This window comes from Boleophthalmus pectinirostris, unplaced genomic scaffold (genome assembly GCF_026225935.1).
Source record: "Boleophthalmus pectinirostris isolate CB_2022bp ecotype Guang Dong unplaced genomic scaffold, ASM2622593v1 HiC_scaffold_15, whole genome shotgun sequence".
In the NCBI taxonomy this organism is placed as follows: Eukaryota; Metazoa; Chordata; class Actinopteri; order Gobiiformes; family Gobiidae; genus Boleophthalmus; species Boleophthalmus pectinirostris.
This window is the reverse complement of record NW_026571070.1, coordinates 17,777,081-17,797,163: the sequence shown is the minus strand read 5'-3', so window position 1 is coordinate 17,797,163 and position 20,083 is coordinate 17,777,081. Positions and strand designations below refer to the sequence as shown.

Here is a 20,083-nt window from a genome sequence, read left to right as displayed (position 1 = left end):
CTGAGAATGGAGGATGTGAGGGACAAAACCAGTGCAGTGACAAAATACATAGCCTGGCCTTTCACACAAGAGACTTCTCCCCAAAAGCTACACCAACATTTCACAAAATACTGCCACAAAAATGACAATGTTTTGTGTGGATGTGTGTCAAACTATTGTAAACACATGGGTACTGCAGATTTAAATCCAGATTTATTATTTATTCTAATACAAAATGCAATAAATCTACTAATGTATAGGCCTGTTTTGAAGAGTGTTTTATTGCTGAAGTAAATTTAGACATAATCGATAACACTGAAACCAAGCTATGAAGCAGAAGTATCCCCAAAAAAGTATTCTAAATATACAATATTGTTAAAAATAATGAACTGCAATAAATAAATAAATAAATAGCAGAATGCAACACTTTAGTCAGTTTGTGTCTATAATGAGTCACAGAAGATATAATAATTCAACTTCCTACAGCTTTAATCTCATCGTAGAACAGAAAAACTCCACACTCAATCAAAGAAAAAAATGATTGTTCCATCTAACACGTATTGAATGATAAGTCTATATAGTATTTATCGTAAGAGGACTGCTCATGTAAGAAAATAATACACATCCACATCCCCACACTTTTTTACTTTTTTTTACTAATGCAGGTTCCCACACATTCAGAAGAGCTGCAATTAGTGACATCCCTATGGCGCACTACTGCCGTTTCCAAAGTAACGCTCCCCCAACGGTGATGTCATCAGTACGAGACACAAAAAAAAAAAAAGAGAGAGAGAGGGGAGTCATGTGAGAGACGGAGGTGAGCTCATGTCTGAAACTGTATCTGAAGGAGACAAAGGGAATAAAGAAAAGCTGTGAAATGTTGAAATGAAATATGTACATTCCTCCTTGATGTCAGTAATGCAGATTAAATGCTTGATAGTGCAAAAAGCATGGCAAGTCTGGGTTCATTTATGATGCGTCTTGCCTTTTTACCATCTAAAGGAGAGATAATTGTCGTAATACAGTGATGCTACAGTACATTGCACACTTAGTGAAACCACTCATACAGTATTTCACTTTAAAAATGTATTTGCTATTTGAATAAAAATGCATTTGATAGTTCTGACAGTCAATTAGATTAAGCAGCTGGAACAAGCCTCATTCAGCAAAACATTGAATAGATTCTCTCCATCTTATGCAGATTTTTGTGCATTAATTTATTTTCCCATTAGGCACTTTCTTTAGTTTCAATTTGGCTTCAAGCAAGGCATGTTTATGGAGAATGTGCTAAATGGCTTCAAAATTGAAAAAGAATACATAAATAAATAAATAAATAAAATAGGACAAAACAAAAAGCGCAGTCTATTTGGTATTCAAGTGTATATCTCCTAATTCATGTGTGTCAAATTGCCAGTTTTAAGTAAATGGGGAGGAATCTCTCTGACAGACTGTGTGAGGCCGTGAATAAGACTCATTTCTTTCTACACAGGCGTACAGTGCATTATGTAAATGAAAACCTATAAAGGAGGTGAAATCAGGGACGAGACAAAAAACATTGACAGATGAGCTTTCTCCGTCACATCAACATGCCACATAATCACATTAAACAGACAGATTGGGGTATAAGCACACACTGCAGTACAGCTTTTATTCAGAGGGAAAGAATGAACAAAGCAAAGCAGAAAATTTTTACAAAGATTGAACGAAAAATACATGAAGCACAATGGCAGCCGAAACATGTGCATATGTTCTGGCTCTATCTCGCAGTGGCAAATCATTTTTCAGAAACGAGAACGTAATGATGTTATACTCACAGCTGCCAGTTTTCTCATTTGGTAACAGTGGAAAAATATCAGTGACGACACAATAAAACTCACAATTTTACAACAAAAATCTTATAACTATCTTAATTTCAGCTGTCTGCACTGTCTGAGGCTTTATTCGACTTTAATTTGTGCTTTATTATAACACAATCTGTCCATAAAGAACTGACTTAGCTGGAAGTGCAACAGATGAGCAGATTTGTGCTGTTAAAGAAATCTCTCACACAATACATGACAGTCACAAACTACTAGCATTAGTCAGCAGTTTTTCAGTTATTCTCATCTTTTTGTTAAAACAAACATCTAAACAGGACCATGAACACTTGTATTGATCACAGGACCCTGAAAATGTGTTGTTTAAATCAATTTTGTGTTTTTTTTTTTCACAAGTTTTTTCCACAAGTTTTCAGACAATCTCAAAACTTTGATAGCATTTGCTAATGTGTGCACTGTGTTGCCATGGTAACTCCTACACATTCCACCATGAGAGAAACATGTAGAACACCCCCAGCGTGATGTATCAATACTAGGGACCAGAACTCAAAAGAAGTACAGTATAGATATTGCTTAGGTGGGACCAAGTCTTTGTTTGGCAAGTCTCAACTCTCAAGTCTTTGACCTCAAGTCTGTGTCAAGTCCCAAGTCAAATACAGACAAGTCCAACTCAAGTCTCAAGTCACTGGCCCATAAGTGCAGGTCAAGTCCAAGTTGTCTGCTTTAAGCTTCAAGTCATTTCAAATCTTTAAATCAAACTATCAAATATAGTTTAGATTTTTGCAATTTATATGACTTTTAAGAAAAATTTTACTTAAAAAATCATAGAATATTTAGATATGAGTATTTATAGAGTATATTAGAGTTGTAGAAATTAATTTAGTTATTTTTTCCTGTTTAAATGTGTTGAGAAGATCTTAGAATGAATCACTATGATAAAAATAGAAAGAATTCAGATTTAGTGCTTCTCAAGTCTTCTCAAGTAAGTCACAGGCCTCAAGTCCGAGTCAAGTCCCAAGTCATTGATCTTCAAGTCCAAATCGAGTCCCAAGTCTTGACTTTGACTTGACATCAAGTCAAGTCTCAAGTCCTAAAAATAGTGACTCAAGTCTGACTCGAGTCCAAGTCCCAAATTGCAGTCCCCACCTCTGACATATTGTATATTTTTCTTATGTAAATTATGTATCTGACAATCATATACTCTTTAGTGAAATGATGTCGGGCAGACTAAACAAGGACTAAGGCTATGATAAGCTTGGCAAGACACTTAAATATAAAAGTCCAATCCGGTCTAAACCAAGTCACAACCCGGTAGTGTGACTAGATGTCCCAAAAAATTCTAAGATGTTGTACCAAATCCCGAATCCATCCCTAAATGTCCCAAATATTACGATTAAACAGAATACTGAGTAGTTACTTTCTGAGAAACATTAAAAACTCTTTGTGGAGAGATTGCGTCGACTGCACTCAGCCCCTGAAGGCTTTTAAGAGGCTGCGTGCAACCCTGGCTACAATCTATCTATTTTGTTATTTTTTGATGTTCTGCAATTAGGCTCAAATAAGCAATGACGATAACCTAATTTTCATTCATTCGACATGACTGATGTACCAGAACCCCAACACGCCGCTCAAAAAGCAAAAGCGTCATTGCAGGTACAGGGAGGAGTGGGTGGGGAAGTACCCGTGGATTGCCAAAGCCCTAAGCGATGAAATGAAAGCATTCTGTAAAGCAGGGGTCTCCAACGTTTTACTTCCAGTGAGCTACTTTGATAAAATGAAAATGACGCAGAGCTACCTATTTTAGCAGTCGCAAAGACACCGAGTATATATAAGAGCCTCGGCAAGCTTTAGATGCGGAACAGTTAGATGCCTATAAAACAAACCATTATCCATTTATCAGTGCACAAAGTTAGGCATGAAAATGATATATTTACAATGGTGATTAATCAAATTTTACTTATTCAGCACAATACATCTAATTCAGAAATTGCTTGGCGAGCTACTCTGAAGGCGGTAGAGAGCTACTGCGAGCTCCCGAACTACAGCTGGAGACCCCTACTGTAAATTGTGCAGAAAAGAGTTTGGTGTTTCTCATGGGGGGAGGTAGATGTTATTATAGAAAATTATATTATGTCTAAACAAAAACAAAAAAAACACTGTCCTGAATTTTAGCCAATCTCATCTGATCACCCTAAAACTAGGTCTAAATCAGGTCTAAACCAGGTCTAAGGACAGACCCAGGTCCAATGGGAGTAAGTAACACTGCAGCATTTCTGTTCTTTTGCTTGTTCCGAGACTTTATAATTGTGCATTTCTGTCACATAGATTGTGTTACTGTGTGCAAAACATGTTCCTCATCTCCAATCTCTCCATTCCCCTGCGGTGATGGTGCGATTCTTCCCGGCACTAATAGCCTATGACACACTCTCACCACTTTCAAAGCACTTGGATTATTTTTTATGTCATGGAAAAAGGTGTTTTCTTTCGATTTGTCGCACAATTCTCAGAGCAAAACCAAGACAGGAGCATCTTAATACAATTTCAGGTGTATTTTTGTTATAACTCCATAAATGAAAAAAAAAAAGACTTGAAAAAGAGAATTGAAAGAGCTAAACGTATTCAGTACTGACTTGTCACAATTTCTATTAGCGTGTCTCTATCGCTTCAGTCTTTCTCACTTATTTGATATTATTACACTCCTCTGTGTCAGCTGTCAATGAAAAAGATGTTTCCTGTTCTATTTCAAAAGTTTTACCTTTCTAATTATTCATTGAAAGTGTGAAAACCTGCCTATTCACTAATACAAGTTGAAAAGGATAAACTATTTTTTCTCAGTACACATGGAGATAAAATTTGACATGCTAGGGGCGCACTACAAATTCCCATTTTGGTCGAAGAGTCTCTGAAGAAATCCACTTTTATATTGTCAGAGTAGTACTGACAGTGTGTGACTAAAGTATAAACAAAACTATCTCACCCACCATGTATTAAAATGTCAAAATATTTTAACAGCTTCTTTTTAACAGTCACAGATTATAGTCAACTCATATTCATATTTCTGCAAATGATTTTAGATGACCAGATGTAACATTCAAGCTTTGGTCTCGAATAGAAAATAAATTAGAGCCAATTTTAATGATTTGCAGTGGAAAACATGATTTCTCACTGGAAAGGTCAGAGAGTGGGGCTGATTAAATTATGACTACAGCGGGCAAAATCTTAAGAAAAAGAACATGACAAAACCTGCATCTGCAATAACTGTGGCAGAAATATCAATATTAAAGGTCCTTTATTACACAAAATTGACTTCTGTGAGCTTTAAGCCATGTTATAATGTTACCTCATCAAAAACATACCTGGAGGTTGCGTTTTGTTTCAATAATACATGTTTGAGTAACCCTTCATTATTAGTCTGTCGTCATCTCCAAAGCTCAAAATGCACTGTTCCATGTGGTAATTTTCAAGTTAACAGCAAACTTTTACATTTATTTCAGTAGAGCTTGTGGTGAAGGCAAATGGATCAGGCAGAGGAGCACTCCCTGTATAACAACATGATATCACAAGGTGTTTTCTGCTTGAAAGAACTCTCAAATATGCAGCGTTTATGAGTGAATGTGTGAATTAAACGAAATGCAAATCCAGGTATGTTTTCTTTTTAAATGAGGAATCAACATTATAAAACAGATAATAAAAAATGTCCTTTAAATACTATACATTGTGAACATAAGTTGTGACACAGCTGGTTAGCCTGTGTCATGCTTTTAAACTCTTAATATTTAGGTCTATAAGAACAATGAATGGAAAATTTACCTCACGTAACACAGAATAGTACAATCCCACTAAGGCTGTGACAACCTAATCACATACGAGATACTGAAAGCTAATAACAGCAACTAATCAATATCAATACAGCGCCCAATAGAAAGCTCCCAGGAAGTCAATATAAGTAGACAAAGAAAGCTATGTAATAAACCAAGGACAGTGCGTTAGTGTCAATAAGGCTTATTTGTCATTATGCTGCGCTTCAGAATGACCAGCAGTGGCTCTCAAAGCTCAAAGCAATCCTTTTATGTCTTCACTTGTAACCTCTTCACTATTATGTTCAACACATTTATCGCCTGTTCCTACGCCTACTCATTTCCTTCATTCAGATGCCAATGACTTCTGTAAATGACACCTTTAAATACATCAGACACATACACAGAAATATAATGGTAATTATATTCTCTGCATCTATCAGGCTACTATCGGATGACCTCTCAATTACCATTTAAAATGATAAAATCTGTTACATAAATTAAATAAGAAAGTTGCTTGTAAAATAAGGTATCAGTTTGTTAATGAGTTTGGGAAGAAGTACACATGTTGGGTTTTCGTACTTCTTGGAGACATTTCATTGATTTACATTCATTTCCTGGAGACTGATCCTAATCTTAATCTCAGTCACTACTTGCCCAGCCTTAACCTAAACCAAAACTGTAGCCTATTTTATGTAGTTGATCTGGATTTATGTCATGGGGACCTGATTTCTGCCCCAAATAAGGGAGGCAGGTGTGAGTGTGTGTACTGATTTTAGTCCCACGGTGTGGCAAATACCACCCACGTGTTACTTGTATGTGTGACCTCATGTAATATTTAAAAATAGTACTTACCAATGAGCTCCTTGTTCCTGATGTCCAGGGCCATGTTTCGGAGAGCCGTGGCCACAGCACAAACCACTTTATCGTTGTCTATCCTCAGTAACTCCACCAGGATGGGCAGGCCTTTTTCTTTACGAACAGCCGCTCTGATATACACTGACCACTAGGGGGAGAAAACATTGATCAGTATAGTTGATATGAAAAGATTTTACAGATCTCACATAACATTACAATCATTGACAGGCCTACTGATAATTAAAGATAATTCTTCATCACGGCACCTGTTAGTGGGTGGAATGTATTCTGCAACAACGGAATATTTTGTTCTCAAAGCAGATTTGTTAGAAGGAATTTGAAGATTTTTGCCAAATAGTCATGGCAAAATGAGTCAGCCAAAGCCTCTCTACAAGGCATTCCTGATCTACAATGGGGAGTCTGTTCAGCAACTGGTAAAAAGGTTAAGGTTAAGGCACACTGTATTATCTGCGGGACCCATGTCCAAGCTTGGTCAGAACTAACTCAGCCCGAGGATTTCATCTGGTACACACTTTGCGTTTGCTGGTGATGCTTCTTGAGAGTGAATTTGAGAACGAATTGGGTTTAAACAAACAAACAAACTGAAGAAGATTTGGTACCTTTTTATAATAACAACATTATTTAAAGCCTTAATAAAGCCTGAAGAAAGATATGATGCATTATGAATAAATAGTTTATTAAGAATGATTCAAGTTTAGTAACTACTGATTAAGGGGTTAGGGTTGGGAATAGCAGGTGCCAGAGTGGAGCGCCAGTAGCTTAAACTTTGTCATTGTCATGTATGCATGAGTGTTGGTGGTGGTAGAAAAGGCCGATGGAGCAGATTGGCAGTGTCACTTCAGTCAGACTACCGCAGGGCACTGGTGGATAGGAGTGGGGTGTATTTATTACTAAGCCTGAATCATTTTTTATAAACTACTTCTTCATTACAATTGTTTTTCTTCATGCTTTATAGGCTTATATGTGTGGAGGGTTAATACAAATATGAAATAGTTTAACCGAATTCACCAAACTCCAAAATAGACCATAAATTCATTTCAACAAATAATTTATCCCCAAAGTGAAAAGATCATGTTTTCTGGCCAAATGCTTCACAGGCAGAGAGGGGACGGTGCCAACTATACGCCAACACATCCTCCTCTACAGAGACTGTTAGCAGCAGCAGCCTGCACTGAGAGCCAGGAGGGAGGGAGAGCCTGTCCAAGCCAGACACAACAAAACACACACACACACAAGTGGAGCAAGCCCAAAAATAGAAAAGTGATTTCCTGAAGACCACCTGCCCTACATATTATCTCCTTTCTCATTGTTTTTCTGTAGCCTCCTCCTCCATCTCTGTCTACAAATGTACCCAGCCATGATACAGTCCTCCTGCAACTCTAGAGGAAAAGTGCCTTAGTTTCGGTGCCCGCTTCCTGGTGCAGTTGTATTATTTGAAGGTCATTGCAAGTCTAAATCCTCACTTCCAATGCTCACCTCTATATGCACCAACCTTAAGGCTAACACTGCTTTCTATAATTCCTTCCAATATGACTCTATGACTCATACATTATTGCTATCGAGCTGCTTCCATTCGTCAGCTGCTGTCGAACGCTGGCTATACTCCCCGGGGTGCCAGAGCTTTGGGCCTGAACATTATTACAGTAATTGTATTCCTACTGAACAATATTAGCTTCCACAGAAACACTGAGCCGAGAATTGCCTTTTCAGAACTTTTCTAAGCTGTCGTGATTTTTTAAACACATCTTAGTTTGAAGTTGTTTTTTTTTTTTTTTTTGTAAGTTTCAAAACAATGCATCTACCACTTCCACTTTATATCTGGTTTAGCCCAGATTCAGTCCTGGTTCAGTTTCCAGTCCTGAAGTAGACCTAGTATACTTCAATTATTAAACATAGACCATATTTTTCTTGGTTTCTGTAAAAGGAATAATTTTTAAACATATATTAGAACCATAACTCTATAATTTAAGTTCTATTTCAGCTAATTAATTTCCATCACCACTTTTGTAAAGCAAATCCCTAACCTCTTATGCTTTTAAATAGGAAATGTGCCCAATGAATTGCAAGAGCAGAAGGTCAGACAAGAAGTCATATTAAATATAATAAGAGGACTGGCAAAATGTATCTTATCCTAATTTAAACTAAACTGAAACTCTAAATGCCCTTTAAAGGTAGAACAATGATTTAACATCACTAAATACTGCAATATTTCTCCTCCGAAAGTTTCAGAAGGTGAAATGAGAAGTGAAGAGGGCTGAGTGGGCTGCTGAACTGTACCTTCCAGCTGCCTGCGGCCAGGTTTTGCAGAGCCCCGGCCGCTCCCTCCAGCGTGTCAGGATTAGAGCACTCAGACAGTAAGGTGAGGTAGGGCTTGACGATGGTGGGGTGCCAAAGCATCTGGACTCCTTTGGGGGGCTCAGGAGTGTCTGGAAATGGGCCCACTCCATCCCACTGTGAGGAGAGAGACAGAGCAGAGATTTCTGTTATTATTTTTCACAAATCCATCACTTAAAGGGCTCATATTACGCTATTTTCTCATCTGTTATAATGTTGTTTCCTCATCAAAACACACCTTAAGTTGTTCCACCTTGTAAGGCCATGCAGTAATATAGAAAGTGCTCCACTGTACATGTGTGAATGAAACAAAACACTCCAGGTTTGTTTTTGATGAGGTAACAACATTCCTACATCAATTAAAACTCATATAGCAATACATGGGTTCAATTAAAATCTTTAATAAAAATGCTTAAATGATTATAACAGAAGGTGGGTTAATAAATACATTTACGAAGGCTTTAAACATTAAGTGGTGTTCCAGTTCCCCAATCTCAAGCATGAGCTACTTTTGTAATCATGAATAATACTATGAAATGTAATTTTTTTTATTTTAAGCAAAGTTCAACAATCAATAAGTCACAGTGTACATTTGTAACAACATGGAATGTAGGCAAATTAAAAATGCACCCAAGAAAAAATATTGAAAGATGTCTCAGTAGTGCCACCTCAAAAAAATTAAATAACAATAAATAAATGGGAACCTTATTTTAAATTGTTACCACCACTACCCACACGTCTGTAAAGAAAATGGGCATAAAAATGTTATAAAATATTTTAACGACCTCTTCATGCCCAGTGCATGCTCAAGTCCTCCAGCTTTGTGGAACTGAAGGTTATCCATGAACTCAACAAGACAGAATGTGCTTAAATACCTCTTTTGTCCCTCCCAATGATTACATCAGAGTTTTAAGGTTTTACTAAACAAAATACATGGATTAATAATATTTCTGACATTAACAAATGAACCAAACAGCCCTCCATATGGCCATGTGACATACTAATACTTATGGAAACACATTTTCCTCCCTTCATTCATCTTTCTTAAAAGACAAATGTAGAAAGACGTCAGATTGTTCCCCATCATAAATAAGATCTTGGTAATTTGTCCAGGACAGAGTTCCTTTTATGACATTTTCAAAATAAAACTTTTTGAGGGCACTAGAGAGTCTTTTTTTAGATAGCTGCTTGATTTGCATATCATTCCAGCTCGCAAATCTGCACACATGATTTATTCTGTTCATTCCAATCAAAAGTTTATACAAGCTTAAAAACAATAACTAGTGCTTTACTAAGGAACCTTCATTGAAAGCGTTACCAGATCTTCAGTAAAAAAATAAATCATAGTAATCATAAATCATAAATCATAGGAATTGTAGTCATGGCTCCATCCTTATGATAATTATGGTAAATGTATATTATAACAAATATTTTGTTTTGTTTTAAGGTGATCTTGTTATGAAGTAATGTAGGAAAAGGATGATTGCTATGGACCATATGGGCTGTGTCTGTCGTTAATAAAGACAGACTGTGACTCAACAACAAATCCTCAAGGTGAACCTGAAATATTTTTAAGATAGCACAGCTTAAACCTCATACTGATATAGTAGATTTTAGTTCGATATTCGGAATAATAACAGCAATTAAAGTTTCTTTTTTACAATTTCTAACATGCCCTTTATTTACAGTGCTTGCTCTTTTAAAGGTTAAAGTTAGCCTATCAATTCTAGAAATTACAACATCATTCATGGATGGTGTGCTTTATAATTATCCCAGAAAGACTGAGCACATGTGAATGAAGCCTGTGTTACCAAATAGAACACCCTGACCTATTAAAAAGTCAAAAGAACTGAGAGAATTAGCAGGTAAATCACCAGCTGTACCCTCAGTATTAAAGTCAGGGAATGGCAGAGGAGGGGAGAGGAGATGAAGAGAAATCTAACAAAAACATCTTCAAACAGGGAACTTTTCATGTAGTTTTGAGCTTAGCACCTAAAACTTTGCCCCTCCCTGCATCTGTCTCTCTGACCTCACGACATCCTCTGCAAAAATAAAGGCATGTGATAATAGATGAAATATCACATGAACTATGTAAACACTTCAATGCATAACTTTACATTTGATTCATTAAAACATATTTGATCTAAACCTTAATAACAGAAAGAGGCCCACTGACTTGCCTGGCATCTTCAAAGTGGCATTTCACTTTATTATTATGATTTTTATGTATTTATTTATTTGTATTTATAAATGGCCATATGACACATTTTTAAACTTGGACAGAGATATGTGATAGGTTAAAACAAAAATCTTCTCTTCACTCAAGCCTCAAAATGTAGGACGATGCAGGATTACTCAAAAATGCATAAATCAAAATCCAACTAAGATAATGATAAGGAAAGACCACAGTTAAAAGCTCATCCAAGTGCAATATAAATTTCCTTTAAGACCTCTTTGTAGACTGATGTGCCCACACCTTTTTGTGCAACCTGCTGCCGTGCCCTCTCTCTCTCTCCCCTCCTTTTGTCATTTATATCTTGTCCCACTTTCCGGCGCTGTTGATCGCCCCTCGATTCCTCCCTTTTCTTGCTCAATCCCTGTTTACCTCGTCCTGTCTATTTCCTCCTTTCTCCACACATCCCCAGTCCCTGTTGACCTCCTCAGTTTTGCTCGGCTGCTCTTCCCCTTTCTGCTGGTCTCAAGGTAAACTAAACTAGCTTGTGTCTTTGGAGAGGCCCTGTAAAGAGTCTATGCATGCATCTTTTTATCTATACATAGAACCTTTAATCATGAACTCAAAGCTGCTTATTCAAGTATGGTAATATGAGACGGTATTCCCACATACATGAATAATAACATGGCAGAAAGATACAATTTTTTCAGTAAATTGACAAAATATGTACAAATGAGATGTGTACTGAAACTAAACTTGAAAAATATAGTTTAAGGTGATCTGTCTATCCATGGGTTTCAGAGTGATTAAGATTAGCTCTGTTGCCAAACCTATTAACAATTGAAAACTATGTACAAAAATATATCTTTTGAATGGTAAATACTACTCAAAATTGCCCCTACAAACAGGAAAGATTAGGTAAATGACGGTAGTTAAAGGGACAGTTCAGAATTTTGGACATAGAGCCTCATTTCAGGGATGGACATTTAATACAACCCAAGCCTTGTATGGACTGTATTTCAAGAAAATACCAGATTGGGGTTCAAGTTTTAAAGGGACAGCCTGGAATTTTGGACATAGGACCTCATTTCCTAGTGAGCCAGAGTGTTGGAGACATGTGGAGGTACTTTTTAAATATTTCATTCAGTCCTTGTATTTGCAGAGGTTACTGGTGCTAGGAAACCCACCCTGCTATTTGGGAAATGGGTTTCCTCCGCAGGGTGACTGGGCGCTCCCTTAGAGATAGGGTGAGGAGCTCAGTCACACGGGAGGAGCTCGGAGTAGAGCCGCTGCTCCTCCACGTCGAGAGGAGCCAGTTGAGGTGGCTCAGGCATCTGTTCCGGATGCCTCCTGGACGCCTCCCTCGGGAGGTGTTCTGGGCATGTCCCACCGGGAGGAGGCCCCGGGGAAGACCCAGGACACGCTGGAGGGACTATGTCTCTCGGCTGGCCTGGGAACGCCTTGGGGTCCCCCCGGAGGAGCTGGAGAACGTGTCTGGGGTGAAGGAAGTCTGGGAGTCCCTGCTTAGGCTGCTCCCCCCGCGACCCGGCCCCGGATAAGCGGACGAAAATGGATGGATGGATGGACTGGTGCTAGGCTAGTGCATGTCAATGGCCATAGTTAGCCTGCCACTAAAAACAGTCTTATCCACTCCACAAAGCACCCGAAGCAAATCTATTATTACGCCAGACTGTTGATGTGAATGTCTGTGTCGATAAAATCATTTTAGAAGTAAAACCAACTTTGCATTTGAAGGATTTATGTCTAAGCAGTAGCAGCACGTTGTACTTCCTCATAGAAAGCTTGGCAGCGGTGGATTGATATATGACAAAATAGGCCCTCAACATGCAATGATTCATGCAGGGCAAAGTTAGTTTTATTTCAAACATTTTTCTATCAACACAGACATTTACATCGATAGTCTGGTGTTATAATTGTTTTGCCTCGGGTGCTCTGTGGAGTGGGTAAGTGTTTTTAGTGGTAGGCTAACTATTGCAATTGACATGTACTAGCCTAGCACCAGCGACCTCTGCAAAAACAAGGACTGGATATAATTTTTTAAAAAGTGTCTGCCACACGTCTCCAACACTCTGGCTCACAAGGAAATGAGGCCCTATGTCCAAAATTCCAAACTGTCCCTTTAATAAGTGTATAACATATTTCACTTTTTACTCCTTTAGAGCATTGTATGGTATTGTCAATTTTAGAATCGTTTGTCTCTTTCTACAGCTCAAACTAAACTGAAGATGAAGAGTGAAGAAGGATCATGTCTGGATCTGGTCTGTTTGCGTCCATGGGTTTACTCCTGCTTCCTCTGATCATCCATAGAGGTTCCTTGGCTGCGTATATAAAATAGAAAGCCTTGCAAATAGCTGGCCACTTTCCCGAGTACACCACTGCTAATAATGTCAACAATTACAGTTCCCACTACTACAGAGGAGCAACGAATATTACCACAAAGCAATATGAGCATAATCAAAACTCTCTTCAGACTAATAAATCACATAGAATTTTTGCAATTTACACCATCGATAATGTGACCATGTACCCAGCTCCAGCCAATACATTCTGGTGATTATAAGAAAAGCTCTCTGTAAAAGTGGAAATAAGCTCAGTGGAGAGTTAGGCTTGCAATTTCTAGCACTCAACACCAACAATGAAATATAATACATTCTCATAAGTGCACCTAGTCACATATCAAATGGACAATAACCCTTCTACAAGCTTGCTAATGGGTCAAATCACAAATGGGGCTGGCATCATGGCTGTAGTTACAGACAGAACACTGAGTAATAGCATAAAAGACTGGCACCAGTGCACTGTGTCGGTTTCATTCATTTAGGTCCAGACCGGGCCTTGCTGTCTGACCCTTAATAAATAAATAGCTGACTACAATAACTTCAGACCAAACAGACAATCAACTAACATATTGTAACATGTGATTTTTGTATTGTAAAGAAATGTATCACAAACGATCCCTTGTCAGCTGCTAAAAATAAAAGAAATCATCATCACCATCTTCACTTTCTGTGGTCCAAGCAATGTCAACATCCACTTAGTTTGGCTGATGTGGTCCTATATTATGCAAAATGGACTCATCTTCATCAAAAACATTCTTGGAGTTGTGTTTTGTTTCATTCACACATGTTTGAGTAATCCTGCATTATTAGTCTGTCTACATCTCCAAAGATCAAAATGTTCTCTTCCACCTTGTGATGTCATGTGGTGGTAGTTTTCAAGTTAACCTTTTGTTTGTAGAGATGAGCTAGTCCAGAGGTGAAATTATCCAAACTATTCTTATAAAGCCTAAATATGCAGGATTTGAGTGTTAAACATGTGTGAACAAAACACAACTCTAGGTATGTTTTTGATGAGGAAACAACTTTATAACATAGATCAGAAAATAGCATAATATGTGGTCTTTAAAGAATTACTAGAGGTTGCTTATACCCCTAAAAGCTAAGAGAGTGAATGGATAATGCAGTGAAAAGTGACTTTGAGTGTTCTAAAAGCACAGTTTGAAAGTGATGCATGGTTTTATTATTTTTTAAGGAAAAAACATTGAGCCTGAAGCAATTTACTAGGGCTGAACAAATGATTGCAAATGCTGTTACTGCAAATGCAATGCGGCCTTGAAAGTATGTATTATAGGAAAGCAAAGTGGTAATATATAGATTTTTTTTAAGTGAGAAAGTAAGTTTGAGTACTAGAAGAATAACTTTTAGACATATATTTAAATTATTAAGTAAAAAAATACAGAATATAAGAATTTGACACTTTCAGCTCTTACGCATGAAGCTAATTCTATATCCATCTGTTCTATTCTTGACCAGACTGATCTGTGGAGGCATTCATACCTCTTAAACATGTTCTTCAAGAGGTACTTATAGCACATGTTACATGGTAGGCGGCAAATAAAACCTGTAAGTTTAAAAAGCCACTTGAATAATAATGATACTTATTATACTTATGCAATGGATTTCTGTAACACCATTTAATCCATGCTCTCCCTACTCTCAGATGTTAAAACACTATAGCTACAACTGCCCTGGGGTAGACTGAAGCGAGGCTGCTGATCTGTGCCATTGGCCGCTCTGATTATCAGTCACTCATGCATACATTTCATTCATTCTAGGCAAGGTGAGTGCAGTGTCTTGCCTAAGATCACAACAACAGTATAGAGTGGAGCTCAACAATAATCCCCCGCTGCGATTCCAAAAGTAAATTTTCCACTAAATTTTTCCTTTAGATTTTTCGAAAGTGACATCACAGAGGTTAGCCAGCTATGCGGTAACTATTATCCATAACGCGGTTGTTCATGAGGATGCAAGATTCTGCAAAATGCTTTAATCAGATTTCAGGGTTTAAATGAAATTATAGGTCTTGTGGTCATTAGTTACCACATGGCTGATTAGCCTTGAGCAAGCTTGCAAATATTTAATGTGAGTGTGTGTGTGTGGGTGGGGGGGGTGTTACTCCAGGAAGCGGGGGGTATTCCCAGTGGTCTCCTATTGAGGTACAAACCAAGCCCAGCCCCACTAAGCTTCCCAGATCAATTACTGTATTCTCACCTGTTCTGCTCCCTTCTTTTTCTTCTTTTTCTTTCCCCAGCAACCAGAACTCTCTGCGTCTCTTCCATTGGCATCGCAGAGCAACCCGTCCAGGTCCTCTAACCCTCCCTGTTGTCCGTGGGAGGTTTCCGCCGCCAGCCGATATGATAGGTTTCTTAGGATGCAGACGCAGTTCTCTACAGTCTACAAACAAAATAATAAAAGAGCACACAGTCACAATATCCAATAACAAAATAAAAAAGTAGGAAATGTACTCCTGGTGGTAATAAACTTTGGTTTTTAGTTAGCTATGACTTTGAAATGAGATTACAAGAAACTCCGGTAAATGAGGAAAAATGACAGAGCCCAATATATTGTATCACAGTCCATTAAACAACCAGTTTATGGGCACACCCGGCGGCAGTGAAACGTGCTAGACAGATTACAACAATCAATGGCGTCTATGCTAGGTGCGTGTTTCTGTACAATGTGGGGAGTCGTCAAGTGGAAATTAACAAAGACAAATCATCCATCTTCTCCCCGTCTGACCGATAGTTTACTCAAAAATAACTAAGCAGTGTAATTGGAGGGTCCTGGGAGAGGCAGCAAACAAAGCAATGTGCCACTCCAGTGAACTGCAGTCAGAAATACACTCAAATCTCATTATGGATAAACTAGAAATTGTTATGCATTATTTACAATATTCAGTGGCACTTTGAAATTACACTCTTGAATTGGTTTGTCGGTCTACCTATAGTCAAACCCAATAGACTGGAGTTAAACATCAAAATGACTTAGTAGTAACAGGATAATTGTTTTAGATTTTTTTTTTTTTAATGTATAATGCATTTTTTTGAAGGAGCACTGTAACTTTTCTGGTGAAGTATCTGCAAGATAGTAATTTTCATGGAGGAGTTAAACTGTATCACAGCACTTGACCACCAGACCGAGTTACAGGTCACATCTATGGAGAGCTCATCAACGAAAAATGTATGTTTTTCAAGGTATATTTGAGCTATAAAAACACGTGTTACCCAACAAGTGCAAGACAGATAAAGCACTTTGAGCATTTGAAGAAGCACTATATAAGACTAATGCATTATTATTTTATTCATATTAATGTGGACGATTAGGTAAAACAATAACATCTCCATGGTGATAAGCAGGTGACCCAACCTCCACCAGAAAAGTTACTAAGTGCACCTTTAAAACATGTAATCATGCTTGAGAATGAAACACGACCACACTGTTCATTGAGGACAGATTTTAGGTGTTGATGATGAGTTTCCTAATTGTGCCTCCTCCAATTTATCAGAAAAAGTTTCGAGGGATATTACGAAGTCATTGGATTGGATTTGCATTGAAACTGCTTTGTAACTAGCTTGAGCATGCGGCTAATGTGAACTGTTGGTGCTAGAATGACCACTTGCTGGTAGAGCTGGCGATCTGTCTTTGTTACTGCGTCTGTGACTGGCGTACTGCTCTGGTGAGTGTGGTCAGCCAGCAGAGTGAGCCAGCCGCTTAAACAGTGATTACGGATGTCCATTTAGAAAGGCTCCGAGACGCTGAGACCTTGAGAAGTCAGCCATCCACAACGCTGTTTATGTAGTATTGACTGTGTTGTGACATATACACTCCACCGCCTATGGACTTGGACATGTCGGAAATCTGCTTCCCACAGCAAATGATCTGTGCTCTACACTGCGCTGATTTGCAAGTCGATTCAGTTTTACATAGAATTTTCTCTGAAGGCCCTATATTATGCAAAATTGACACTTTAAACTATGTTATAAAGTTGTTACTTCATCAAAAACATACCTGGAGTTATGTTTTTGAGTTTATGTTTTCATTCACACATGTTTGACTAATCCTTTATTATTAGTCTGTTTACATCTCCAAAGCTCAGAATGCTCTGTTCCACCTTGTGATGTCATGTAGTGGTACTCTAATGTTAACAGCTACATTTTACCTATAGTTCAGCAGAGTTTAGCAATTCCAGAGCTGAAATTATCCAAATGATTCTAGTGAAGAGGTATGGAGTTTAAAAACACAGTTGAGCACTTGGAGCAGTGATCACAAGGTGGAAACGTTTTTCTGAGAAGAACTCGAGATAAGAAGGGTTCTTGAAAGTAAAGCAGAGTACTCTATATAAGTAGGGTTAAACATGTGTGAATGAAACAACACAATATTTTGATAAAAAAAAATAAAACACAGACAAAAAAAGTATGCAATATAGGCACTTTAAAGACAAGAAAAAAAAAAAAAAGAAAAAAAAAACTATAGATTTCAGATAAGTTTTCAAACCTTGGAGCTCTTACTACTTCAACACTAAACTTAATGAAAGTTTATTGGGATGACTTTTTTTTTCTTTTGTTACATTGTCCTGATTTGATCCTGTCTTGATTTGACTGGGTCTTGCTCTAGTCCTGTTTTAGTCCTGGTCTCATTCAGGTTTAGATCTATATGTGGAAATGCGAAAATAGGCCCAGTCGAGTTTTAAATCCAGAAAGTTTTAGAAGAACATTTCAATTTGTGGAAGGTACAGCAACTAAAACTAAATTGCTAATTAACTGTTGGAACATTTAAAAACTCATTTTTTCTGACATTTAGGAGTAACACGCTTTTTCTTCTTTCACTCTCTAATTCATTTGTGATAATTAGCATTTTTGGAAATTTCAATCCTACTGTTCTAAATGCATGAGTAATGGCTTGGAGCTTTGGGCTTAGTCATGGCTCCTATGTTATTCACAGTGTTGCACAGACCTTGCTGTCGATCTCACTGCTGCCCAGAGAGGTCTGTATGACGTATAGCAGAGCATCTGTCAGCCCATCGCACTCCCTCATCCTCCGTCGTGCCTCTTCGCCAGCCGAGCTTACATTCCTGCAAAAAACAAGACCATATATATATATAAAAAACACTGGTTACTCGCAAGCGTTGGTTGTATTTGCCAGTAGAAAGGATAGAAAAACAAATGGAGGGAGGCAGGATAACACAGCGGGGAGGAGTGGGAGAGTGAGAGACCGGGGAAAACCTGGCAGCGCTCCTACATTAAACAATTGAAAAGGGAGCATTAAAATTCTGGATACATCTCAATCTATGCCCTAAAGGCTCACTTCAATTTAAGGCACTTGACTTAAGTCCAAGAGGGAAAAAAAAAAGCCCTCTTTAGTGAGACAGTTGGTGCCCGAACTTCACAGCCAATGCGCCCAGAGAAGCTGCTTTGATAATTTGACAATATTGTTCCATTTATTATAGGGAGGATTTGCCAGTGTGCGGCTCTGAAAGAATGAATAGGATTTTAATTAAACTGGAGGTACAGGTGGGTGGTGTTGGGTGGGATTTTGTTTTAGGGCTAAATCACGATTCTGTCACTGTACCAGACATTGAATCAAAAGCCAGTTTAAACAATTTGTCCACATCAATGGCGTTGTCTGCCCCCACAAATGATATAGTACGATGATTACAGCTTAATTAGGCCACATAGAAACAGCACTAACAGAATCACAGCAGTGTGTATTTAAATTTATGAAGCATGATTTAAGGTCACTGTAAATGACCAATCATCTCAACAACATCAGCCAAATTGCTAAATTAAATTGAAAATGAAATTGTAAAAGGGTAAATTGAGTTGGTAATAAAGACTTTAGGACATAAATTATGTTAGTTAGGGCTGTGGCTCTGTGTTTACAGCATTTGCCCACAAACCCAAAGGCAGCCATGACCAGTACATTCCATTGCTGTACCTTGGGCAAGGCACTTCTTGTTGTAGTTTTTAAAGGTTCTATATTAAGTAAAATTGACTCTTGTGAACTTTAGCACATGTTCGAGTAGTTGGTTTATTAGTCTGTCGCCATCTCCAAAGGTCAAAATGCTCTGCACCTTGAGATGTCGTGAAGCGGTAGTTTTCAAATTAAGAGCTGCCTTTTACCTTTTGTTCAGGAGAAACTGGAAATTCCAGGGCTGCAATTACCCAAATAATTGTAATGAACACAGTGGAGTACTTCCTGCATTACCACATGATATCACAAGATGGACCAGAGAGTTAAACATGTGTGAATGAAACAAAAGAAAGGTATATTTTTGATGAGGAAAAAACATAACATAGATGAGAAAACAGCGTAATTTGGGACCTTTAACTTGTAAATTAGATTTGACTGATAATAACATTCATAATAGTTACAGACAAAATAATGCATATTACAAAATTAGCAGCCTAGCCTAATCTTTCCCATAAGGCTGAAATTATAAATGTGTAAAAAGCATTCACTGTGTCATATGTATCTCTAAAAGTAACTTCAAAATGATCATAGCAGTAGCAGACACTGAAGTTCGACGCATTACTAAGAAGTGATCGTATTAGGTGCACTATTTTTTACTTCTGATTTGTTTCAAAATTGGTGTCCGAAACTTTAAAGATAATTAAGTCTCACACATCGGCGAGCTTCGGTCACACCACAGACTGATAGGTCTAATTGCCAAAGTGAAGATAGGATTAAACAGCTTTCCTAATGGGTGAAATGTCAAATAAAAACAGATGAGGAAGACAATAGAGG

The 20,083-nt window shown here is 37.9% G+C and overlaps 1 protein-coding gene across 3 annotated transcripts in view; it reads right to left on the bottom strand.

The window, feature by feature from the left end:
- ctnnd2a (catenin (cadherin-associated protein), delta 2a) overlaps positions 1 to 20,083 on the bottom strand; it is a 260,843-nt gene that overhangs the window by 31,762 nt on the left and 208,998 nt on the right. For all 3 annotated transcript variants that reach the window (XM_055150733.1, XM_055150734.1, XM_055150735.1), the window contains 4 exons: positions 18,293 to 18,410; positions 15,551 to 15,733; positions 8,750 to 8,923; positions 6,449 to 6,599 (listed from right to left, as the gene is read on the bottom strand). In XM_055150733.1, coding sequence (XP_055006708.1) covers positions 6,449 to 6,599; positions 8,750 to 8,923; positions 15,551 to 15,733; positions 18,293 to 18,410 — 626 coding nt within the window. The remainder of the gene's footprint in view (positions 1 to 6,448; positions 6,600 to 8,749; positions 8,924 to 15,550; positions 15,734 to 18,292; positions 18,411 to 20,083) is intronic.